The sequence below is a fragment of the Myotis lucifugus genome, unplaced genomic scaffold (genome assembly GCF_000147115.1).
Source record: "Myotis lucifugus unplaced genomic scaffold, Myoluc2.0 scaffold_60, whole genome shotgun sequence".
In the NCBI taxonomy this organism is placed as follows: domain Eukaryota; kingdom Metazoa; phylum Chordata; class Mammalia; order Chiroptera; family Vespertilionidae; genus Myotis; species Myotis lucifugus.
In genome coordinates, this window is record NW_005871108.1 from 1,532,463 (window position 1) to 1,555,485 (window position 23,023).

General features: G+C 41.6%; 1 protein-coding gene across 11 annotated transcripts in view; it reads left to right on the top strand.

Moving 5' to 3' along the window:
- The window catches only part of CSNK2A1 (casein kinase 2 alpha 1), a 65,690-nt gene extending 46,592 nt beyond the window's left edge, over positions 1–19,098 (top strand). For 7 of the 11 annotated variants that reach the window (XM_006089374.3, XM_023754344.1, XM_014456422.2 and 4 more), the window contains 6 exons: positions 313–423; positions 3,487–3,588; positions 5,659–5,759; positions 6,964–7,112; positions 8,445–8,531; positions 10,405–13,293. In XM_006089374.3, the coding sequence (XP_006089436.1) occupies positions 313–423; positions 3,487–3,588; positions 5,659–5,759; positions 6,964–7,112; positions 8,445–8,531; positions 10,405–10,520 (666 nt within the window). In that variant the 3' untranslated portion in view covers positions 10,521–13,293. Of the gene's footprint in view, positions 1–312; positions 424–3,486; positions 3,589–5,658; positions 5,760–6,963; positions 7,113–8,444; positions 8,532–8,719; positions 8,864–10,404; positions 13,294–16,719; positions 16,785–18,908 lie in introns of those variants that run through there. The other 4 variants (XR_002829451.1, XM_006089373.3, XM_023754346.1 and 1 more) reach the window with 4 other exon arrangements.
- Positions 19,099–23,023: the final 3,925 nt, after the last annotated feature.

Sequence of the window (23,023 nt, forward strand, 5' to 3'; positions counted from 1 at the left end):
ATGCATGAATGTTGTGCACCGGGCCTCTAGTTTTTAAGAGTACCCTAAAGGCAATGTAGCAGTGGTTCTCAACTTTCCTAATGCCGCGACCCTTTAACAGTTCCTCGTGTTGTGGTTACCCCCAACCATAAAATTGTTTTCGTTGCTACTTCATAACTGTAATTTTGCTACTGTTATGAATCGTAATGTAAATATCTGATATGCAGGATGTATTTTCATTGTTCGCAGCCCACAGGTTGAGAACCACTGCAATGTATGGAATAGCTTGTAAGATAAAATTGCTTATGATTTATTCTCTTTTTTTTCTTTCAGCTACGGCTAATAGACTGGGGTTTAGCTGAGTTTTACCATCCTGGCCAAGAATATAATGTCCGAGTTGCTTCTCGATACTTCAAAGGTCCTGAGCTACTTGTAGACTATCAGGTGAGAAGAGAACCGCAAATAAAATTTCTGTCTTAGCTCTGGTCAGTGTCGCTCAGTAATTATAGCGTCAGCCCCAAACCAAAAGGTGGCATGTTTGATTCCTGGTCAAGGGCACTTACCTGGGTTGCAGGTTTGATCCCTAGCCCAGGTCAAGGCAAGTGCAGGAGGCAACTAATCAGTGTGTGTGTGTGTGTGTGTGTGTGTGTGTCTCTTTTTCTCTGTCCCTCCCTCCCTTCCACTCTCTCTGAAATGGAAAAAAAATCCTCAAGTGAGAATTAACAAAAAGTTTCTATTCTATGCTTATTTTGTACATAATTTGCAAAAGCTGTCATTTTGAGTAGGTTACTTATACATGTCCATGGCTGTCCCTTTTATATAAATGTAAAATATGAATTACCTCAGTTCATCTACTGTAATTTGTTTTTATTCTCATAATGTCCATAGAATATGAATAGATCTTCATTTGATCCTAACTGAAGAAAAAGTAAACCAAAGATAAACTTTTCTATTTAGAAACTCCAGAGAATAGGTTTAACCAACCTAAGGACTAAACTAAAAAATGCTCTCAAGATTTTCATAAATTGTATCTATCTACACTAATAAAAGACAAAGATGCTAATTGACCATACCTTTACTGTGCTCCCCAAGCCACGCCCACCAGCCAATCAGAACGACTATATGCAAATTAACCCAACCAAGATGGCGGCTAGCAGCCACGGAGCTGGAGCAAGCAGGAGGCTTGGTTGCCCGGGCGATGGAGGAAGCCAAGCTTCCCACCTGCCCTGAGCCGGCTGTGGCCTCCGCTCATGGCAACAAAGTTTCAATTATAGAAGATAAATAAAGCCCAGATACCTGCTTCCAGCCAGCCTCCACTGGGAGGTTGGGTGGCTGGGGGCCGTGGCCAGTCTGCATACAGCCATCAGCCCCTCACCCAAGCTGGCCAGGGACCCCAGGGGGAGCCCCTACGCTGAAGGGGCTGTGGCCAGCCTACAAACAGCCATTAGCCACTCACCCAGGCTGGCCAGGCACCCCAGCAGGACCCCCCTCCCTGAAGGGGGTGTGGCCAGCCTGAAAACGGCCCTCAGCCCCTCACCCAGGCTGGCCAGGCACCCCAATGGGACCCCCACCCTGATCCAGAACACCCTTCAGGGCAAACCAGCCGGCCCCCACCCATGCACCAGGCCTCTGTCCTATATAATAAAAGGGTAATATGCAAATTGACCCTAACAGCAGAGCGACTGGGAATCACTGGTCACTATGACACACACTGACCACCAGGGGGCAGATGCTCAATGCAGGAGCTGCCCCCTGGTGGTCAGTGCGCTCCCACAGGGGGAGCTCTGCTCAGCCGCAAGCCAGGCTGACGGCTGCCAGTACAGCGGTGGTGGTGGGAGCCTCTCCTGCCTCCTCAGCAGCGCTAAGGATGTCCGACTGCAGCTTAGGCGTGCTCCCCACTGGCAAGTGGACATCCCCTGAGGGCTCCCGAGCTGCCAGAGGGATGTCTGACTGCTAGCTTAGGCCCAATCCCCCAGGGAGCGGGCCTAAGCCAGCAGGTGGTCATCCCCTGAGGGGTCCCAGACTGCGAGAGGGCACAGGCCAGGCTGAGGGACCCCCCGAGTGCACAATTTTTTGTGCACCAGGCCTCTAGTATATATATAAAAACCCAGCAACCAGAACACCAGAATGACTGGAGCTATGACGCCCACTGCAGCCCACTGCAGCTGGCCAACCGGCCTGATAGGGAGTGGGGCCAGCCGGCCAACCACCTGCGGCCCCTTCCAGTAGTTGGCAAACTGGCTCTCGAGCCACATGTGGCTCTTTGGCCCCTTGAGTGTGGCTCTTCCACAAAATACCGACTTCTGCATATGTGCCACAAAGTTTCAATCGCACTGTACGTGCGCACCCGCACGTGGTGTTTTTTGGAAGAGCCACACTCAAGGGGCCAAAGAGCCGCATGTGGCTCTCGAGCCGCAGTTGGCCGACCACTGCCTTAGCCGGCCCCACCCCTGATCGGCCCCAATCTGGGCGGGCCAGCTGGACCCCACCTGTGTACGAATTCGTGCACCAGGCCTCTAGTTCTATATATAAAGACCTTCCCTTTACTAAAAAAGCCCTCTTCTCACAGAAACAAAATCCTTGGTAGTACCTTTCGTGCCCAGTCCTCCCAGATGTTATCAGATACCTTAAAAAGTTAAGACTGGCCCTGGCCGGTTTGGCTCAGTGGATAGAGCGCCAGCCTGAGGACTGAAGGGTCCCAGGTTCGATTCCTGTCAAGGGCATGTACCTTGGTTTCGGGCACATCCCCAGTGGGGAGTGTGCAGGAGGCAGCTGATCGGTGTTTCTCTCTCATCGATGTTTCTGACTCTATCCCTCTCCCTTCCTCTCTGTAAAAAATCAATAAAATATATGTATATTTAAAAAAAAAAGTTAAAACTGTCCTAGAAATTATTTTTCTAGGATCTTGAGGATATAACCCTGAGTTTGAACATTTTGTGCATAAAAATATTCTTTCTTTTAAAAAAAAAAGTATTGCTTTTTTTTTGAGAAATACTGATTTTTGTTCCACTTATTCATGCACTCAGTGATTGATTCTTATATGCGCCCTGACTGGGGATTGAACCCACAACCTTGGCATATCAGGATGATGCTATAACCAACTGAGCAACATGACCAGGGCCAAAAATATTCTTTATGATATTATTTATAATTATTTGTATTATTAAACAAAACATTATCCTATTATAGGGAAATTAAAGATTAAATTCTGAAACATTTATGCAATAAAATAATGTCACACATTAAATGGTTTCCAGAGGCTAACAACTTGAGATGTTTTTATGTGAGTGAAAAAGGTAATTCAAGATAGTATGTACAGATTGTTTTAACATGGGGGGAAATGCATAGAAGAAAAAATTGAAAAATGTATATGAAGATGTTATTGGTTTTTGGACATTTTAGTGGAGTGATATTTTTTTTAAATAGTAATTTTTTATTTGGAAAGTACAAGATAATTTATTCTTATCATTTCATTTATAACTTACTTTTTTTTTAACTTCAATGCAGATGTACGATTATAGTTTGGATATGTGGAGTTTGGGCTGTATGCTGGCAAGTATGATTTTTCGGAAGGAGCCATTTTTTCATGGACATGACAATTATGATCAGGTGATACATGTTGTTCTCATTAGGCAACTTACTGGGCTAACCTAGTGATGATGAGATCTAGCTACTTAGTAGAAACTGGTGGATTTTGCTAAAATATAGATGCCCATCCCAATCTTTTAGAGTGAGACCCTAGAATAATTTTCAATTCATGGCTTATTCAGTCAGCCCAACATTGATTCTCATATTGGTGTTTTGGGAGCTACCGTTCACTCTAGCCTTTTGAAATCACTGAGTTTTTCCCCTAGTTTATTGATTTGTTTGCTTGTTTCATTGTAAATTATACATGTAAAATAGGACATTACTTTAGAATCCTTTAATGTGAGTTTTCAACTTCAACATGTTGATTTATATATGGTATTTCTATGATCCTTTTGTCTCTTTTTTAATATATTTTTACTGATTTCAGAGAGGAAGAGAGAGGGAGAGAGATAGAAACGTTAATGATGAGAGAGAATCATTGATTGGCTGCCTCCTGCACGCCCCCCACTGGGGGCCGAACCCGCAACCCTGGGTGTGTGCCCTTGACTGGAATCGAACCTGGGACCCTTTGGTCCACAGGCCAACGCTCTATTCACTGAGCCAAACCAGCTAGGGCTCCTTTTGTATCTCTATATGGATTGAGTTGGTGTATGTCAGTAGAAATATAGATGATGTTTTTTAAACTAGCTCCACTTCCCCTTGAAGATCAGTTAAAATCAACAAGTCTTTATGAGGCGCCATGCAGGGTTGGGGAAGACTTCTTTCTTTTTTCTTTTTTAATATATTTTATTGATTTTTCACAGAGTGGAAGGGAGAGGGATAGAGAGTTAGAAACATCGATGAGAGAGAAACATCGATCAGCTACCTCCTGCACACTCCCTACTGGGGATGTGCCCGCAACCAAGGTATATGCCCTTCACCGGAATCGAACCTGGGACCCTTGAGTCCGCAGGCTGACAATCTGTCCACTGAACCAAACCGATTAGGGCTATGATTATGTATTTAATACATATGTTGTACATGGTGCTTTGAAACATACTTTAAAACAAACACTTTCTTGGCATTTTCTTTAAATATCTTTTAACAACATAGTTGTTTTTTTTTTTAATATATTTTATTGATTTTTTACAGAGAGGAAGGGAGAGGGATAGAGAGTTAGAAACATCGATGAGAGAGAAACATGGATCAGCTGCCTCCTGCACACCTCCTACTGGGGATGTGCCCACAACCCAGGTACATGCCCTTGACTGGAATCGAACCTGGGACCCTTCAGTCCGCAGGCTGACGCTCTATCCACTAAGCCAAACCGGTTAGGGCTTTCTTTTCTTTCTTTCTTTCTTTTTTTTTTTTTTTTTTTTTTTTTTTTTTTTTTTTTTTTTTAAGTTTAGTTTAGCCCTGGCCTGTGTGCCTGAGTGGTTGAGCGTCCATCCAGGCACTAAGAGGTCACTGATTCAATTTCCAGTCAGGGCACATGCTGGATTTGGGGCTCGATCCAAACCCAGGGGCATGCAAGAGGCAGCTGATCAATAATGTTTCTCTCATCGGTGTTTCTATCTCTCCCTTCCCCTTCCTCTTTCTACAAAAAGTCAATAAAAACATATTTTTAAAAGTACTAAGGAAAAAGATTAGTCCAGCCTCTCAAATAGTTCATAGTCTAGTAAGGGAATCAAACATACAAGGAAATAAGTTACAGTTATAAATGTCAGAATAGAAACGTAGACAAGGTACAAAAGGCAGTTGTGGAAGTGAGTGGTCTGAGTGTACAAGGGGAGTTTCCCAAAAGAAGTGACACCACTAGCTGGGTTGTGAGGGTAAAAACATAAGACTTCATCTGGGAGACGTTTCAAGGGAAAGGAACCAGGTTATATCATTGTTTGTTTTTTCTTTTTTTACACCATCACATTGAGTTCTGATTTAGAGAATTTTGTGTGGAAATTATCCCTACGGTACACAGAAATCTGAAGTAAATTGAGTGTATGTGCATACCTTGTAGCCACGATGATCCCTTGCTGTTAATCCAATCATGGCTGTTTGTTGATTTAATCTTGTAACATGATTGTTGTGTGGGTTTTTGTCTTTCTTCAATCCTAGTTGGTGAGGATAGCCAAGGTTCTGGGGACAGAAGATTTATATGACTATATTGACAAATACAACATTGAATTAGATCCACGTTTCAATGATATCTTGGGCAGGTGAGTCATAAAACAAAATCTATGCATCAAAAAATAGTTATGACCCTGGCCAGTGTGGCTCAGTTGGTTTGGCGTCATCCTGTGCACTGAAAGGTTGCCGGTTTGATTACTGGTCAGGGCACATACCAGATTGCAGGCTTGATTCCCCGGTGGGGGGCGTGCAGGAGGCAGCTGATCGATGTTTTGTTCTCACATTGATGTTTCCTCCCTCTCACTTTCTCTCTCTAAAAACCAATAAAATATATTTCTTTAAAACTATTTAAAAAAAATAGTTACATCCTCTTTGCCAGCACTGCTAAAGCATCACTGGTCCTGTACTACAGGGTGCTGCTTGGGTGATTCTGTGATAAAATCACTGGATTGACTGGCAGTTTTCCCAAATTCACTTACAGGACAGGTGTGGAGATTATTGTCAGAGGATTCCTGTAAAAGTAATGAAATGTAGATTCTAATAGAAGGGCTATAGTTGACTTAGCTTCTCCAAATGACAAAACCCTCTACAGCGGTTCTCAACCTGTGGGTCGCGACCCCTTTGGCGGTCGAACAACCCTTTCACAGGGGTCGCCTAAGACCATCCTGCATATCAGATATTTACATTACGATTCATAACAGTAGTAACATTACAGTTATGAAGTAGCAACGAAAATAATTTTATGGTTGGGTCACAACATGAGGAACTGTATTTAAAGGGCCAGAAGGTTGAGAACCACTGCAAGAGAAATAAATAGTAATAGGAAATGTATGTTTCAAGACTGATGTGCAGACAGACAATGAACAGACTCTGAAAATAGTGGCTAGGCACAATACTAATTCATTCACCACTTACCAGGAGGTGGACTTTCCTGATGAAAGGCAGAGATGCCAGGAATGTGTGAGGGGATGGATGGGAAAGAGGCCTGGTGAGACCAGCCACCTGACCCTCCTTGCTGTGCAGAAGTATTCAGTATTGTAAAGGAACATGAATTATGGTTTATAAAATTGTGAGCACCCAGATTTCTCTTTTGTGCAACACTGCTGTTTTCAGTCTCTCCAGTTAGCTTGGTTGTCTCCCCAGTGACAGAGTACTATAAAACTGCTCTCTTGAGTTTTGATTTCTTTTTGCTAGTGGCTGGGCTCCTAGTCACTAAGGAAAATTTAGGAGTGAAATAAATGTTGGGCTTCTCTGCCCCTTGTTTATTTCTTATTATCCCTTTTGGCTCTGCAGACACTCCCGTAAGCGATGGGAACGCTTTGTCCACAGTGAAAACCAGCACCTTGTCAGCCCTGAGGCCTTGGATTTCCTGGACAAGCTCCTGCGATATGACCACCAGTCACGGCTCACTGCAAGAGAAGCCATGGAACACCCCTATTTCTGTGAGTCCAGCTGTTCAATCCATAGAGCCTGTGTAGGCCTGCCCAGCAGACTGTACAAGACAAGGGAAAATATATGCTGTGAAGAAAACTGTGGACCCATGGTCCCGCCAGAAGAGAGTTGGAATCCCAGCTCTGCTTAGCCTGTGGCAAAGTTATTTCACCCACAGTGAGCCTTGGTTTCTTCAAATGAGGACAGTGATGGCAACTGTCTTACAGAATTGTTGGAAGGATTCTTGTCTGATAGTACTTAATACATGATTGTTCCTAAAAAAAAAACTGCTTTTCTTACTGTTAGTGACACTTCTCAGAGGTTAGCTAATAATGAACTAGAGGCCCAGTGCATGGATTCCTGCACCGGCGGGTGGGGTCCCTCCACCTGGCCTGTGGGGATCGGGCCAAAACTGGCTCTCCAACATCCCCTGAGGGGTCCCAGATTGCGAGAAGACGGTTCTCTGGTGACGAACCCCAGAATCAGGCTCCATCCTCTCTGGTTCCAGGTGTGTCACTCTAGAGCTGAGCTGCCAAGTCACCACAGCTTGCAGCTCCTGCGTTGAGCATCTGCCCCCTGGTGGTCAGTGCACGTCATAGCTACTGGTTGGACGGTCGGATGGTTGCTTAGGCTTTTATATATATATACATAGCCCTATATCTGTCCTGTCTCTGGTTATAATTTATTGGAGAGCCAAAGAAGCTTCAAAATCTTAACTGTATGAACACCTTGACTTAGGTTTGTGATATAGCTAACTGTGCTGTCCTGGGTGAAAATGTCAATTAGACCCACTCCATCTCCACTGTGATGTTAGCTTCAACATTGGATTATTCCTTGGAGTGTTGGAGTGGTTTTGTAGTGAACTGATTATGCGGTTGCCCAGTCTCTTGTATCTGAAGCAGAATGACCTGAAGTCTATGGTAATAGCACTAATTTGCACAAGATATAACTTTGGCCTATTTGGTACCATGCTTAACCAGTTGAGTTGTGGGCTGCAATAAGATCATTTCACTCTGATAATATATCACTCTAGGCTAGGTTAGATTATATTATCTTATTAAACCCTAACAGGATCAGTTTTGTTTTAAATTAGATCTACCATGGATAATTACCTCATCTTCCTACCATTTAATTTTATAGGTTGCCTTTACTAGTTTGACAGGAAAGATAATTCTATTTTCTATTACTTGTCTAATTCATGGTGAAGACAAGGCAGTTGCCACCTTAAGTTCTTCTTGGAATTATATGGAATATAAATAAGATTGAAAGCATGAACGTGACTGCTTTAAGATCATTAGTAATCGTTAAGCATAACAGAACTTAACATTTTTGTCTTTTTCTAGACACTGTTGTGAAGGACCAGGCTCGAATGGGCTCATCTAGCATGCCAGGGGGCAGTACGCCTGTCAGCAGCGCCAATATGATGACAGGTCAGTTCATTAGTGAATTTTTCTTTTCTTTTTTTTAAGCAGTAGAAGTCAATTATTCTTCCTTATTTGTGTTTTTATGGCCTGATTTGGTCCCTGTTGTGACCTGATTTCTTGTGAACCTCCTCTTCTCTCTGTTATGATTACCTTATTGATATTGATATACTAACCTGTGCAGCTCTCTCCACTAGGCTTCAGGATGCTTTTGACATCTGATATACCTCAGTGACACTACTTTGAGTAGGCTATCAACAGGCTCTTCTAGGAATCCCCAAAGTGTGTCAGAGGGACATGAATGTCCCAACAAGCCATGAAAAATAAAAGGTGATCCTTTTATCTCACAGTTTAGAGTGACAGTAGTTGACATGGTCCTCAGAAACAAGATTAAGAAATTGGGGAGATTCGACTCCTGGTGTGGGAACCAAAAAAAAAAAAAGAAATTGGGGAGAGAAGATGTGGGGTTTGCACACGGGGTGTATATGAGTAAAAGAATGGTTCTTTGATTTCCCCCCCCCCCCCGAAGCAATTACCATGTACCTAATAAATTGTAAATATATGAAATTATTTTTCCTTATTGTTGAGTCACTACGATTTAGAGCAAGTTTTTGTATAGAGTACACAATTGTTCTAAAGAAATTATAGGCCCATATTGTGAGAATTATACATATAGGCAGATCCACGTGGGTACACTTGTAGTGAGGTCCTTTACTCAGACACCCTCAAAGAATTACTGTTAATGAGCTCGCTGCCTTCTAGAATTTATCACCTGGGAATCTTGCCTATGTGCAAAATGATGCATGTCTGAGGTCGTAGCCTTATTTGTAATAGCAAGATATTGAAAACAGCTCTCAGTAGGGAACTGTTAAATGAATTATGGGACATCCATTCAGTGGAATGCTATGCAGCCAGAGAAAAGAATGAGTGTTTCGTGTTCTTTTCTAGCTCCAACTCCAAGATAATGTGAAAATAAAATAAGCAAGGTGCAGAGCCATGTCCAAGACCAGGAGTGGGCAAAAGTATATAATCACATTTCTATATATGGTATCCATATGAATATTCTGATAAAATTGTGTTCATGTATATGCATAAAATATTTCTAGAAGGATATACCCTAGAAATGGTGCCATAGTGACAGGGCAGGGGAGATTTATTCACTGTATATTCTTTTGAACTTCCTCAAATAATGTTTTAGCTTAGAGGTGGGAAGTGCTCCTTTCCCCACTAAAAATAACTTTTTTTGAAATTTTAGCTGGCAGTGTGATATAAGCACATGAGTTTTTACTCTAGCCCTCTGCTGTTCAGTATGGTGGTGACTAGCCACAGGTGGCTATTTAAATTAAGCAAAATGTAATAAATGTTAAAAAACAAAACCAAAAAAAAACAGTTTCATAGTTACACTAGCCACATTTCAAGTGCTCAGTAGCTAAATGTGGTTAGTGGCCACTAGTTTAGCACAGGTTATAGAACAGGAAATTTGCACAGTGCTGCCATAGAGAGGCCTGGGTTGGAACCCAAGCGTAGTTGCCAACTTTACTAGCTGTTTACCTTTGGTCAAACTGCTTAAACTCTCCAAGCATGGATTTCTTTACCTCCTAAATTAATTAGAACTTGTCATTTTAATTTGTGAGGACTTAATTTGAAATCAGTTTAATTTGTAAAAATCTGGCAAAGGAGATGCCTTTAATAGAGAATTTTTTGTGTGTGGAATATAATGAACAACATAAACTGATGAACAAAAATAGATCCAGAGACATAGAAGTATCGAACAGACCAAGAGAATTATTTGTGTGTCACTTTTGAGATAGGGGCTATGGAAAACTGGTGACTAAGATGTCCATGGTTGGTGTCTTGACTTACCCTCATCTGTTTCTTTCAGGGATTTCTTCAGTGCCAACCCCTTCACCCCTCGGACCTCTGGCAGGCTCACCAGTGATTGCTGCTGCCAACCCCCTCGGGATGCCTGTTCCGGCTGCCGCTGGCGCTCAGCAATAAAGGCCCCTTCTGTCTCCTGAGGCCTGAGCAGAGGTGGGGGAGTCCACTCTCTCCTTGATGCAGCTTGCGCCTGGCGGGGAGGGTGAAATACTTAAGAAGCACCGTGTCTGAACCGTTGCTTGTGGATTTATAGTAGTTCAGTCATAAAAAAAGAATTATAATAGGCTGATTTTCTTTTTTTTTTCTTTCTTTCTTTTTTTTTAACTCGAACTTTTCATAACTCAGGGGATTCCCTGAAAAATTACCTGCAAGTGGAATATTTCACAGATAATTTTTTTTCTCCCCTTCCAAATTCAGTTCCTCATCACTAAAAAACAAAGACAAACCAGCCTCAATTCCTGCTGCTGCATTTGGGTGGAGATTTCTTCCCATGCCATTGTTCACCCACCATCCCACACTTTGGGGCAGGGGGCTTGTATCTCATGCTCTTTTCCAGAGATTACAAAAATGTAGCTTCTTCAAGGGAGGTGGGAAGGAAGGAGGGAGGACCCAACCTATAAAAGCAGTGTACTGCTCGTCATTTACATCACTTTATTCCCAAAGTGCTTCAGTGGGGTTATCCTGGTGAATCTAGTGGAAATATGTCTTAATTATAGTTACATTGAGATGCTGAAAAATCTACCCAAAGTGCTGACAGGTCCTGAAAATTTCTGTTCAGTCTGAATCATGTCTTATTGACCTGACCCTAAATCCAACTCACTTATAAGTTTAGTTTAAAACTTCAATAACCTTCCCTCCCAGGCTCTTTACCTTGGTCCTCTCCCCTCTCGTCTCCCAGCATACTCTGTAGTTGGAAGGAGACTTGGCCATTTTGAATTCATTTAGCTACTGGGTATAATTTATTGCTTTTTACAAAAGAAAAAAAACATTGTCTATATAGGTTTTATGTTAAGAACGCTTTAAGAGCTAATGGGAGATGTGGCCACACTTTCATTTTAAGCTTTCCACCTTCTTTCCCGATTTTCCCCTTTCTTCACATGCCATTCAGTGAGAAGGCCTGCCCCTCAGTCTTGTAAATGTATCTGAGAGGTAGGAGCAGAACCACTGTCTCCAGTGAAACTGAAATGGTAGACCTGTAATTGTGGGAAAACTATAAACTCTTGTTACGGCCCTGCCACCCTTTGCTGTGTGTATATATATAATACTTTGTCCTTCATATGTGAAAGATCCAGTGTTGGAATTCTTTGGTGTAAATAAACGTTTGGTTTTATTTATCAAGGTTAGATTTAAGTTCCCTGTGTAAAGGTCTCGCTGGGTGGGTGTCTCACGTTCACATCTGAGGGGCCTGCAGCCCTGTACCGTGGAGGCTTCCTAAGGCCACCATTTTTATACACCCCTCATTTGACCCATGGTACCGGGCAGGGCAGAGAGGCCTTAAAAAAGCACCACAAGCCAAAGCGTCTCTGGGGATTAAGGATCCTTTGCCATAAAATTCACTTTGTGTCTCAGCAGTGCAGGGATTGGGGATGGAAAAGTCGCCAGTTTTGTGTGTTTGTGTGTATGTAAAGTGGATTTTCCACTGTAATCCAACCACCTAAGTTTATCAGGTGCTTCACTGAGGAAGCCTAGTTTTTTAAGCACAATAGCAAAACCATCAGCTCTGTATCTTCTGTTAATTTAATTACAGTAGCTGCTTGTGGGGACTAGGAAAAATTCTTCCAACATGTTTTAAGGCCTAAAATCTTAGTTCCCCATTCTCCTACCTTTATAGATTCATAAGCCTTTCTCATCTGGGCGTCATAGATAAATGTAATTATTTGAGGAGTTGAATCTAATGAACTTATCTAACTTTGTAATTGGCTCTAGTAACTTACTTTATCAAGGTGATGGCTTTAGTGAGTATAATGATGAACTTCAGAGAAAGCTAAAGCCTCCTTTTGTAATGCTTCTCAACCACAGGGAGAACACTCTGTGTGGCAGGTGGATTTCTTTCTTGTGGCCACTTACAGTGGATATTTATTGTTCTTGACCCTTTTATGCCCTAGAATGCTGTGTGGGTTACCATGTTGAATTTGTGCAGAAGCTAAAAGCACCGGATGTGCCAGAGATGCAATTTGTGATTACGTTTGCACTGGATTGTGATTTGAACAGGACACTATGACTAATAAATTCTTTCTTTTTAGGTGGGGAGGAGGGTTGTTGTAAATCAAGACTTCACATCCTACCCTTGTAGCTCAGAGAATCTAGGTGTAGCAGAGGCTGATGTGAGGAGCTGCAGACAGCTGAACCTCCTAACACGCATCAGACCTTGCAAGAAACTGAAGGTAAATGGAGAGGACTCTGAAATGCCACCCAAGAGCCTTTTAAAAGAAACAAACTTTTTAAAATGCTAATTAAGGAGTCACTGCAAAAGCATGAAAAAAAGACCCAATTGGGTGGGTGGGGGGGCAAGGGTTTACAGAGTAACAACTTCTTTGTTGTAAATTACCTCATCTGTATACACCTTGTATTGGGACACTTTATTTCTCAGCACTACCTGTGTCTGCATTGATCAGATTGCAGGAGATGGAATGCCAATATAAGAGAGTTGTGTTGGCAATTACTCTAAAAGGTTTTTTAGTATTTTTTAACTTTGTTTGAAGTGGGCTTCCCCCTCTCCCCCCCCTTTTTTTTTTAAAGTTTTAAGTCAGAAGTTCCCCCTCTCCTCCTTGATTTATTGGTTGTAATTGTATTGTAATTGGTATAACTAAAACATAACTGTGCTGGGAAGAAGTTGTGCCATGAAGGTCTTTAATTTTTTTTTTAATAAAAACATTTAAACAAATGAAATGTCCCTACAGCCTGAGCAGTATGCTTCTCCAACCGACACCGTATGTGATAGATGGCTTAGTTCTCACGTACTTTGAATTTAATATTGAGTTTATAGGGATGTGAAGTGGGATGACTTAAGATTGGTTGAGGGGCACTAAAGTCTGGGAGTTTTTGACATTGAGATACAGTGAAAGAGAGTGTGATGTTGCTAAACAGGACTGGTTTCATTCCTGCCCTTGTCACGCACTTGGCTACTTGGCAAATTACTTAACTTCTGAATCGGTTTCATCATCTATAAAATGGGGCCACTGCTTCCTTGGAATTGAATCAGTGTAAATGTCAAGTATTAATGCACCTATTAGGCCCTTGATAAACCTAGTTTCCTTGACCCCCTGTTATGGAGGATTAGTCCTTGGTCCTGACTTGCTAGTAATTTCACTATACAATCTCCTCTGGAACTCTCCAGACCTCTGTGTGTGTTCAGTCAGGAGGAGACTATGTGAGTTGTCTTCTGAGTTCCTTTTCAGCTCTGACACTGATTTTAGAAAGTTTGAATGATTCTTAAGTGAAAAGGTTCATGGAGACAGCTTGTTCACAGCAGAAAAGACCAGTGTTCAATGAATGGCAATAAGCCCTGTGGAAGGTGATTACCCCAGTCCCGGAGATAATTTGGCAAAGTCTCGGTGCCTGGAATGAAGGTGTGCTGGTGAGCACATACTTGGCAGCTCCGATCAAAACTATCAAGAGGGCTGGTAAAAGAGATGAAACTGGGTTTTACTTACTTATCAATGCCAAATAAGTAAATTTTACAAAAGTATATACTTGAATTGCCTTTTATTCTTTCTCATTTACAGTTTTTAAAAATTAGTTTCCTTTAAATCTTCACTGCATACTATCTTATGGCATCTACATCTTATCAATATTTGGAGTTGAGAAGTGTGTTTTAAATAAAGTAGTCATTGTGTAATATCTTGAAACTGAAATGTCTAACATGAACTTTACTTTCTAACATTCCAATTTTATACATGATAAATATAGGAAGATAAATTGTTAGAGTGGGCCTGTTAGAGACAGGAATATATTTTGTAAAATTAGATTTTCAGGGTATGGCTAATTATTATAGCCTTAAAGTAGTGCAGAAAATTGGAGATTGGTTGACATACTTGGGAATGTTAATTTTCTCTCGATCTTTAAATTTCATCTTGTTTCACCTGTTGTCAAGTGTGGTTATAATTAATACTGACTGTTTGAGCATCTCTTGAAAAATCTAGTTTTGTCATAACTGCCTAAAGATTCCCACCAGCAAATTCTCTCCTAAGACTAGAGTTGGGTTTGAGTAGTTGTTTAATCATTAGTCTTTATCTGCCTCCCTACTGGTAATTCCTCCTCCCTGTGCCTCAGCTTTAGGAACTGTATAGCCCAGTGATTCCCAAAGTGGGCGCTACCGCCCCCCCGGTAGGCGCTGCAGCGATCCAGGGGGGCGGTGATGGCCACAGGTGCATTTGGGGGCGATGAGTAACTGCTATTAAAATTTTTAAAAAATTAATTTCCAGGGGCTGAGTAATATTTTTCTGGAAAGGGGGTGGTAGGCCAAATAAGTTTGGTAGCCTATAATCGGTGACATGCATGCTAGAAAGGCTGTCTTCCAGGGCCTTTTTCTCCTTAAGGAAAAAGTTAGCCAAAGGCTTTGAAATAAAGTAGTCCCTAGTTCCCTCCTCAAAATGGGTCTGAAAACCTTAATGTCAGCTGATGCTCCACCCTATCTTAAGTGTCTCCCTGCTCCTCCCACTGCCTTTACTACCACTATCCCATTGCCCTTTTTCTTAACCTCACCCAAGGGTATTTTTTCCATGGCTTTTTAGTGTCAGTGGAAGGGAGGGAAGAGAAAGAAGACAGAGAGAGAGAGACAGACAGACTACATCCATTGTTTGCCTCCCACACGAGACCCAACTGGGACCGGGGATTGAACCTGCAACCCAGATATATGCCCTTGACCAAGACCCTTTGGTATGAAGGTCAGTACTCTAACCACTGAGTTACACCAGCCAGGGCAACACCTGCACTTTTATGGTATTATTTTGTTGATTTATTTATTGTCTATCTCCTCACCTGCATATAAACTCCCTGATGATCTTGTATGTCTTATTAATCTGTGCTTAATTATAAAACCTTTTTTTCTTTAAAGTGGGCCACTATCCCTCAGTATTGAAGATGATTGACTAGAGTAGCACAAGGACAATGCTTAGCACCACACCAGACTCATAATAGATGCTCAATAAATGGTAATTTCATCCTCTGTTCTCACCTCCACCTTACCCTTCCCCACCACACAAAAAGTTAATAAAAGTACTGTTGCATAAAGAGCATCTCAAGGTCAGTAGAAACTTGACCTGAGGCTTGCAAGTGTAATTATAAGCCACAAACCCCAGACTGAATTAACATAAGAAAAGGTTTCTTTAATGAGTGGTTGGTGAAATTATAAGTGACTGGAGGCTAAACAATGATCCTGACCAGATTATGTACAGAAAATGATGCCACATCTAAAGAGATGCTATACTTTTTTATTCGTGGCTGTAAAGTGTCTTATGCTAGAAAGGGAAAATATGAATACGTTAAACATGACAGGTTCTCAACAGATGCAGGTCAAGGATCTAATTTGAATTGCCTTGTTCCCACCCTCTACGATTTCCCTCTAAGATTCTATCTGTCTCCTCTGAATTTTTAAATTTTCTACTAAAAGCCAAATATTCTTGCACTATAGCAAACTGCTATCTGGATTTGCCTCTCTGTGGCTATATTCACCAGGGACTCTTACTGGCCTTACTGTAAGAAGCTCTCCCCAGGTACCTCTATATGGGAGTTTATAGGATGGCCAGTCTGTTTATTGGAGAAGTTCCTAAGGCGATTGGGTATTTCTGAGTCAGCTTCATTCTTACATCACCTGCTTTGGCAGTGTTTTCTTGGCTCCTCTGAAAAGGAAAAGCAACAGCGGCTGGTAAGTGGTTCCCTGATCCCACCCTGTGAGTCAGAGTCAAACATTTGTAGGCTTAACTAGAAAGGCAGGACCTTGCTTCTGTGTATTGAGCAGTTCTATGAAGGAATCCAAATAGCCACAGCTCTCCACATCTCATGTATACCTCATTCTGTTTCTCATTCACCCACTCAGCTTCTCAACCCAGGGTTCCTTATGTACTCACCTGTAAGATGCCTTTCAACAAACTGTTGTTGTTGTCCATGAGACTCAATCCTGTGGGGTAATGTGTGCTTTTCAAATGCAAAAGCAGGAAATGAAATTGTGTATGAGGAATCATTTCATCTGTGTAAAAAAAAAAAAACACCCCAGGGTTAAAAATCAGATTGCCCAGTCAAAAATTGTAGTCAGCTAACTCCTGCTCCAAATACTGAAGATGCTGACTAAAATTAACATAATTTATTTTCAAATAAATAGCCAATTTCAAGGAAAGAAATGGAAATTCCTGGGTGACAGAAACAAATTCAGAGTTCATCCTGAAGGTAAGTGGATGTTGAAGTCACAGTGGCCCCTAAGACACCAGGCTTGCAAACAGATGAGCCTTTGGGGATAGGGTTAGAATGCCCCCAGGGAGATAGGAGACAGCCTCTGGGCCTTTCAAGGTGGAAACTGAAACAATCCCCTGGCACTTGAAAGGGCTGTTGCTAGAAAGAAAGGATTGGAAGAAAACAAAATATTAATTGTAGTTGCCTTGGGGTTGAGGTTAAGATAGATGTCACAGAAAAACAGTAGGAGAAAGGAGTGCTCTTAGGGAAGGGAAAATAGTCAGGGAGTCCTTCCCAGAGTGGGGGCTGCTGGAGCTGGCTAAGAAGAGGCCCACCCTTAGCAATTCAGCCTGCCAGGGCCAGCACCTGAGATTTGAACCCATTTCTCCGGGCTTAGTTCTGCTTCCTGGAATGCTTTTGCATACCTGTGCTGCCAGGAATCCTGTTCAGGTTTCTAGCCAGCCAATGCAGATAAACTTTTTTCTTTCTCTTGCTTTTGCTCTGTGGTCCTTTGAATAAAAATGTTTATCCTCACAGAAATTTCTAGGTCAGCAGATCTAGGTTCAACTGATCTAAACTAGGCTCAACCAAGCAGCTCTACTTCAGGTTGAGGATTGGCTGGGCTGAGCAACTATGTTGATTGGATTCAGGTTTGTTCCATGTGGGGGCGGCTCCTTCTGAGTCCCATGCTGAAGTTGCAGCAGCTACCCAAGGCATGATCTTTTTTTTTTTTTAATCCTCACCAAAGTTATGTTTTTACTAATCCTTAGAGGAAGAGGAAGGGGGCGGAGAGAGAAACATTGATCATTTGCCTCCCCTACACAACCCAACTGGGGATCAAACCTGCAGCCTTTTGGTGTAAAGCAGTGGTTCTCGGCCTTGGCTGCACATTAGAATCACCTGGGAATCTTTTTAAAATCCTGATTTCTGGGCCTCATCCTCCGGAAATTCTGTTTCTTTGTTACTGATGTTGTGGCCCCACCCCATAACAAAGAAACAGAATTTCCGGAAGATGAGGCCCAGAAATCAGGATTTTAAAAAGATTCCCAGGTGATTCTAATGTGCAGCCAAGGTTGAGAACCACTGGAAGGCATGCTCTTGTGGATTGCTGGAGCACAAGAGGCCAAATGAAATAACGTGGGCAAAAAAATATTTGGAGGAATAAATTTGGGTATTTTCCAAAATTGACAGACACCATACCATAGATCCAAGAAACTCAACACCAAGCAGAATAAATTTATACACAAAAGGCATATCATGTTCAAAATGCTTACACAGAAAATCTTAACAGGCAACCCAGGGAATAAAGTGGCACATACAGAGGATACTTAAGAATTACCAGACACCATTCAAGCTAGAAGACAATGGAATGGCTTTAATGCTGAGAGAAAAAAACAAACCCAGAATCCTATGCGCAGTACAAATAACTTTCAAAAAAGGAAAAATAAAGCCTTTCTCAGATAAAAACTGAGGAAATAGATTGCCAGAAGACCTATAAGAAATACTAAAGGAAGTTCTCCAGGCATAAGGAATATGATATCAGACAAATTTAGATCTATACAACAAAATTAAGAATACTGGAAGTGGGCCCTAGCCAGTTTGGTTCAGTGGATAGAGCATTGGCCTACAGACCAAAGGGTCCTGGGTTCAATTCCAGTCAAGGGCATGTACCTTGGTTGCAGGCTCCACCCCAGTCCAGGCCCTGGTCAGGGCTCATGCAGGAGGCATCCAATGACGTGTTTCTCTCACATTGATGTTTCTGTCTTACCCTCTCTTCTACTCTCCCTAAAAATCAATGGAAAAAAATGTCCTCAGGTGAGGATTAAAAAAAGAATACTGGGAGTGGACTAAATGAAAATTTTTAATTACCTTTAACTGAAGTCTAAAGTATGAAGTGGGCAAACTTTCTGTAAAGGAACAGATAAGTATTCTAGGTTTTGCAGGTCATGATCTCTACTGCAACCACTCTGCTGTTGTAGCGTAAATAAAAGCAGTCTTAGGCAATAGGCAAATGAGCATGGCTGTTTCAATAAAACTTTGTTTTTGGACTGAGATTTAAATTTCATATTTTATGTGCCACTAATCTTTTGATTTTTTTCTCTTCATTTAAAATTGTAAAAGGCCATAGAATGTCAAGCAGTGGGCTGGTTTTGGTTTGTGAATGGACCATCCTTTGCTAACCCCTGGTCTAAAGCAAAAATATTAGCAATGAATTGTGTGTTTATAGCATATGGATAAACGAATTGTAAAACCATACGATGAAATGTTGAGCAATAAAAAGAAATAAACTTGATACATGCAGCAACATGGATTAGTCTTAAAATAATTTTGTTGACTGAAAGCCATACCAAAAAGACTACATTCTGTATGATTCCATCCATTTAAAATTCTAGAAAATTCAAACTATAGCCACAAAACATAGTTAAGTGGTTGTCTGCAAGTGTGGGGTGGGGAAAGCAATAGTAGGAGATGGGGAAAAGGGATTTTAGGAGAAAATAAAAGTATGATAATAACATGAAGACTAGAAGGAAGGAAATGGGAATCTACTGTCGAAGGCAAATTGATTAAAGATGCGTGTTGTAAGTCCTAGGGCAATCATTAAAATCTTTCACCTACAAGGCTCCATCCCTGGCTCAATGGTAGAGCATAAGATTGAGCCCTAATGCCCTGACTGGTTTGGCTCAGTGGACAGAGCATCGGCCTGTGGACTGAAGGGTCGCAGGTTCGATTCCGGTCAAAGACATGTACCTTGGTTGCGGGCACATCCCCAGTAGGGAGTGTGCAGGAGGCAGCTGATCGATGTTTCTCTCCCATCGATGCTTCTAACTCTCTATCTCCCTTCCTCTCTGTAAAAAATCAATAAAATATATTTAAAAAAAAAAAAGATTGAGCCCTAACCAATGGCCACATGGTGACTACAGTGAATGGTTCAGTCTAGGCAGGTGGCAGTAAGACAAACACTTCTTAGAAATGCTGAGACAAAGAATTTAAGGTATTCAGTCTGATGTAGAAAGTACTGTATGGTGAGACCAGGCTGTCAGGGTCGTATTAAGACCCCAAAGGCCTATGTGGGGTTGTAATTCAGTCAACATGAAGAGGTGGGTAGCTGAGAGGTGGAGATAGGGGATGCAGAAGGGCAAAAACTTCAGTTACATGAGCCAATAAATCTTTGCCTGGGCTTTTTTGGGGTGAGATTTTTCAGTCGCTTGCTGTGTAATAAAATACCACAAATTTAATTATCTTGGTTTTGCAGTGCAGGTATCCAAGTGTGGGTTAGACAGGTCCTTTACTCAGGTCTCACCAGGCTAAAATCAAGTCAGGCAAGGCTGTGATCTCAACTGAGGCTCCATGCCCTCTTCCAAACTTACTGTTGGCCAAATTTAGTTTCTTTTGGTATAGGACTGAGGCCCTCCACTCCTAGAAGCTGCCTGCTATACGCTGTTTGGCCTTCTCCACAACATGGAAGTTCATTTCTTAAAAAGCAATAGGAGAATCGCTGCTTTGAATTTCTTCAGAGAAGGCCCCCAACTTCTTTTAAATGAATCATCTGATTAGGTCCACTCAGGTCAAACTCCCTTTTTAGGGATCCTGGTTTTATCTGCAGAATCCCTTCGTCTTTGTCTTATAACATCACCTAATCACAAGAGTAAAATCCCATCATATTCACAAGTGCTGCCCACACTCAAGGGGAAGAGGACATGTCACAGACTGGCACGGGTTTGGTATTCCATAAACATATGGATAAGTAAAGGTGACTCTTATACTGGAAATGATTAAAGTAGGTGACATCAAAGACCACATTCAGTGCTAAAAATATTTAATTCCACCCTGCTGACTTCATCCCGTCCAAACTCCCGAGCGATCCCGCCTGACCTGCTCCAGCACATGTCTCTGCCCTCACTGGTGTCATAGAGTCCACTTTCTCTTATACTGTGCTGTAAGAACACTAAAGCACAGTTTCTAGACTGGTTTGCTTTCTCTTAGCTTCATGATAGTGCCTGTGCTATTTTCTCAGCTAAAATGCTCTTCCCTACACCAACTGACTGACTGCTACCCAACCCTCTATAAAAGCTTAGAAATTTTCCTTCATCACCCCTCTGTGTGATTTGGGCTTCTACAACCCTCTAAGCTTCTCCCCCCCCCCCCCCCCCCCTAGAACTTTTCACCTTTTATAGGTGAAGAGGCCATCTCCCTAACCTGAGCTGTCCAGGAAGGCAGAGAAGAAAGCTTCATTATGTTGGGTCCTAGCACTGGCCTGGACTGGTTAAGGTCCATGAATATTTGTTGAGCAAACAAATGGGTTCAGTAATCGACATGTTTGTGATTTGGGATCTTCCAAGATACATGCGCTTCCTGGTGTCCTTGGCCCCATGGCAGACCGGCCCAGCAGGCTCTGGCTTACCTACAGGCTCCATGCTCATGTTAGGGCAATGGAAATGACCATCACAATGCTTGAGTACGCTCATTTCTGTTGATTCAGGAAGGCTTTCAAATTCCCATCTCACCGGCCAGTGTGGCTCAGTGTTTGAGCACTGACTCATGAACCAGGAGGTCACTGTTCTATTCCCCGTCAGGGCACATGCTCCGGTTTGCAGGCTCAATCCCCAGTAGGTGGTGTAACAGGAGGCAGACGACTAATGATTCTCATCATTGGTGTTTCTCTTCCTCTCTGAAATCACTTTTTTAATATACATTTTATATAAATAAATGGTAATTCATTATTTTAAACAATTCTCATTTGCCACCTAGATCTCCTTTCAAAGAGAATGAGCATTAGGAATTATGAGGCAAAATGATTGATCATGCTGACATATAGAGTTCCATGGTAATGAATTGTAATTAGACAATGTGCTGCACACAAGGTAGGTATCAGCCTGGGACAGGAATTGGTTATCTCCATTCATCTTGCTAAGCATCTGGCAGTTGCTTGACCCTCTCTCTTTTCCCTGAGAGCCAGTCACCTTCTTGTGTTACAGAGAATGAGAGCTGGCCCAAGCCTCACAATAACAACATACTGCTTAGCTCTAGAATTGTGATGATGGGGAGGAGAGCAGGTCCTTGTCCCATCATTACTATAGACAAGAATTCACTGGCCAGCACAGTAACAAAGAAATAAATACCCCAAATTGCTTGAGTATATTACTCCCAAATTGGAACGACAATTCTTTAGGACAGTGGTTCTCAACCTTCCTAATGCCGCAACCCTTTAATACAGTTCCTCATGTTGTGGTGACCCCCAACCATAAAATTATTTTCGTTGCTACTTCATAACTGTAATTTTGCTACTGTTATGAATCATAATGTAAATATCTGATATGCAGGATGTATTTTCATTGTTACAAATTGAACATAATTAAAGCATAGTGATTAATCACAAAACAATATGTAATTATATAAGTGTTTTCCGATGGTCTTAGGCGACCCCTGTGAAAGGGTCATTTGACCACGAAAGGGGTCGCGACCCACAGGTTGAGAACTGCTGCTTTAGGACAATAAGCATCTTTTAACCTCAACTACAATTTAGAATCACAACTAGAAATGTTTTAAACTCACATTGCTAATATTTTTTGCATTAAGCAATCTATGCAAAATTTGATGCTTTAAATTCTTGTAATATTTAAGATAATTTTGGAAATTCTAACAGATTCTTGTACTGATTATAAACATATTTGAATAATAGATTTGACTTGTGATTTTAAGTCGAAGTCTTACTAAATTTGTATTGATACATTTAAAAGAACTCATGACTTAACATATAAGTTTATTTCATTCACAAGAATTACATAAAATCCCAAAAGGCTTTGTTAGAAAATTGTGATACTTAAAAAGAAAAGTGAATTATTAAATTTATAAGTGCAATGTCAAATCTTCAAAAGGAATTTAATCAAGTTTATTAATGGGACCAATGATGTGATTGTTAAAATGACTAGATTTATGAATGGAATTGTAAAATTTGTTCGTTGAAATTAAGAAAACTCGATTTGGGGATTTCTAATTTTAATAAATTGAATATTCGTTTTAAAAATCAAATTAACCTCAAAGTAATCGTTTCTGCTTGTGAAACCTACCCAGAGGGCCTTTTTAAAAATGACTTGTAATGGTAGATAGACCATGGAATTTGAATTGAACATGAAAGCAAGGGAGGCCAGGAGTAAACCCAGGGGGCTGGATGTCTGGAGAGAATAAAGAGCAGTTTGGTAGGGGTCACCCCGCAACCAGAATCGAGGGAACTTGAG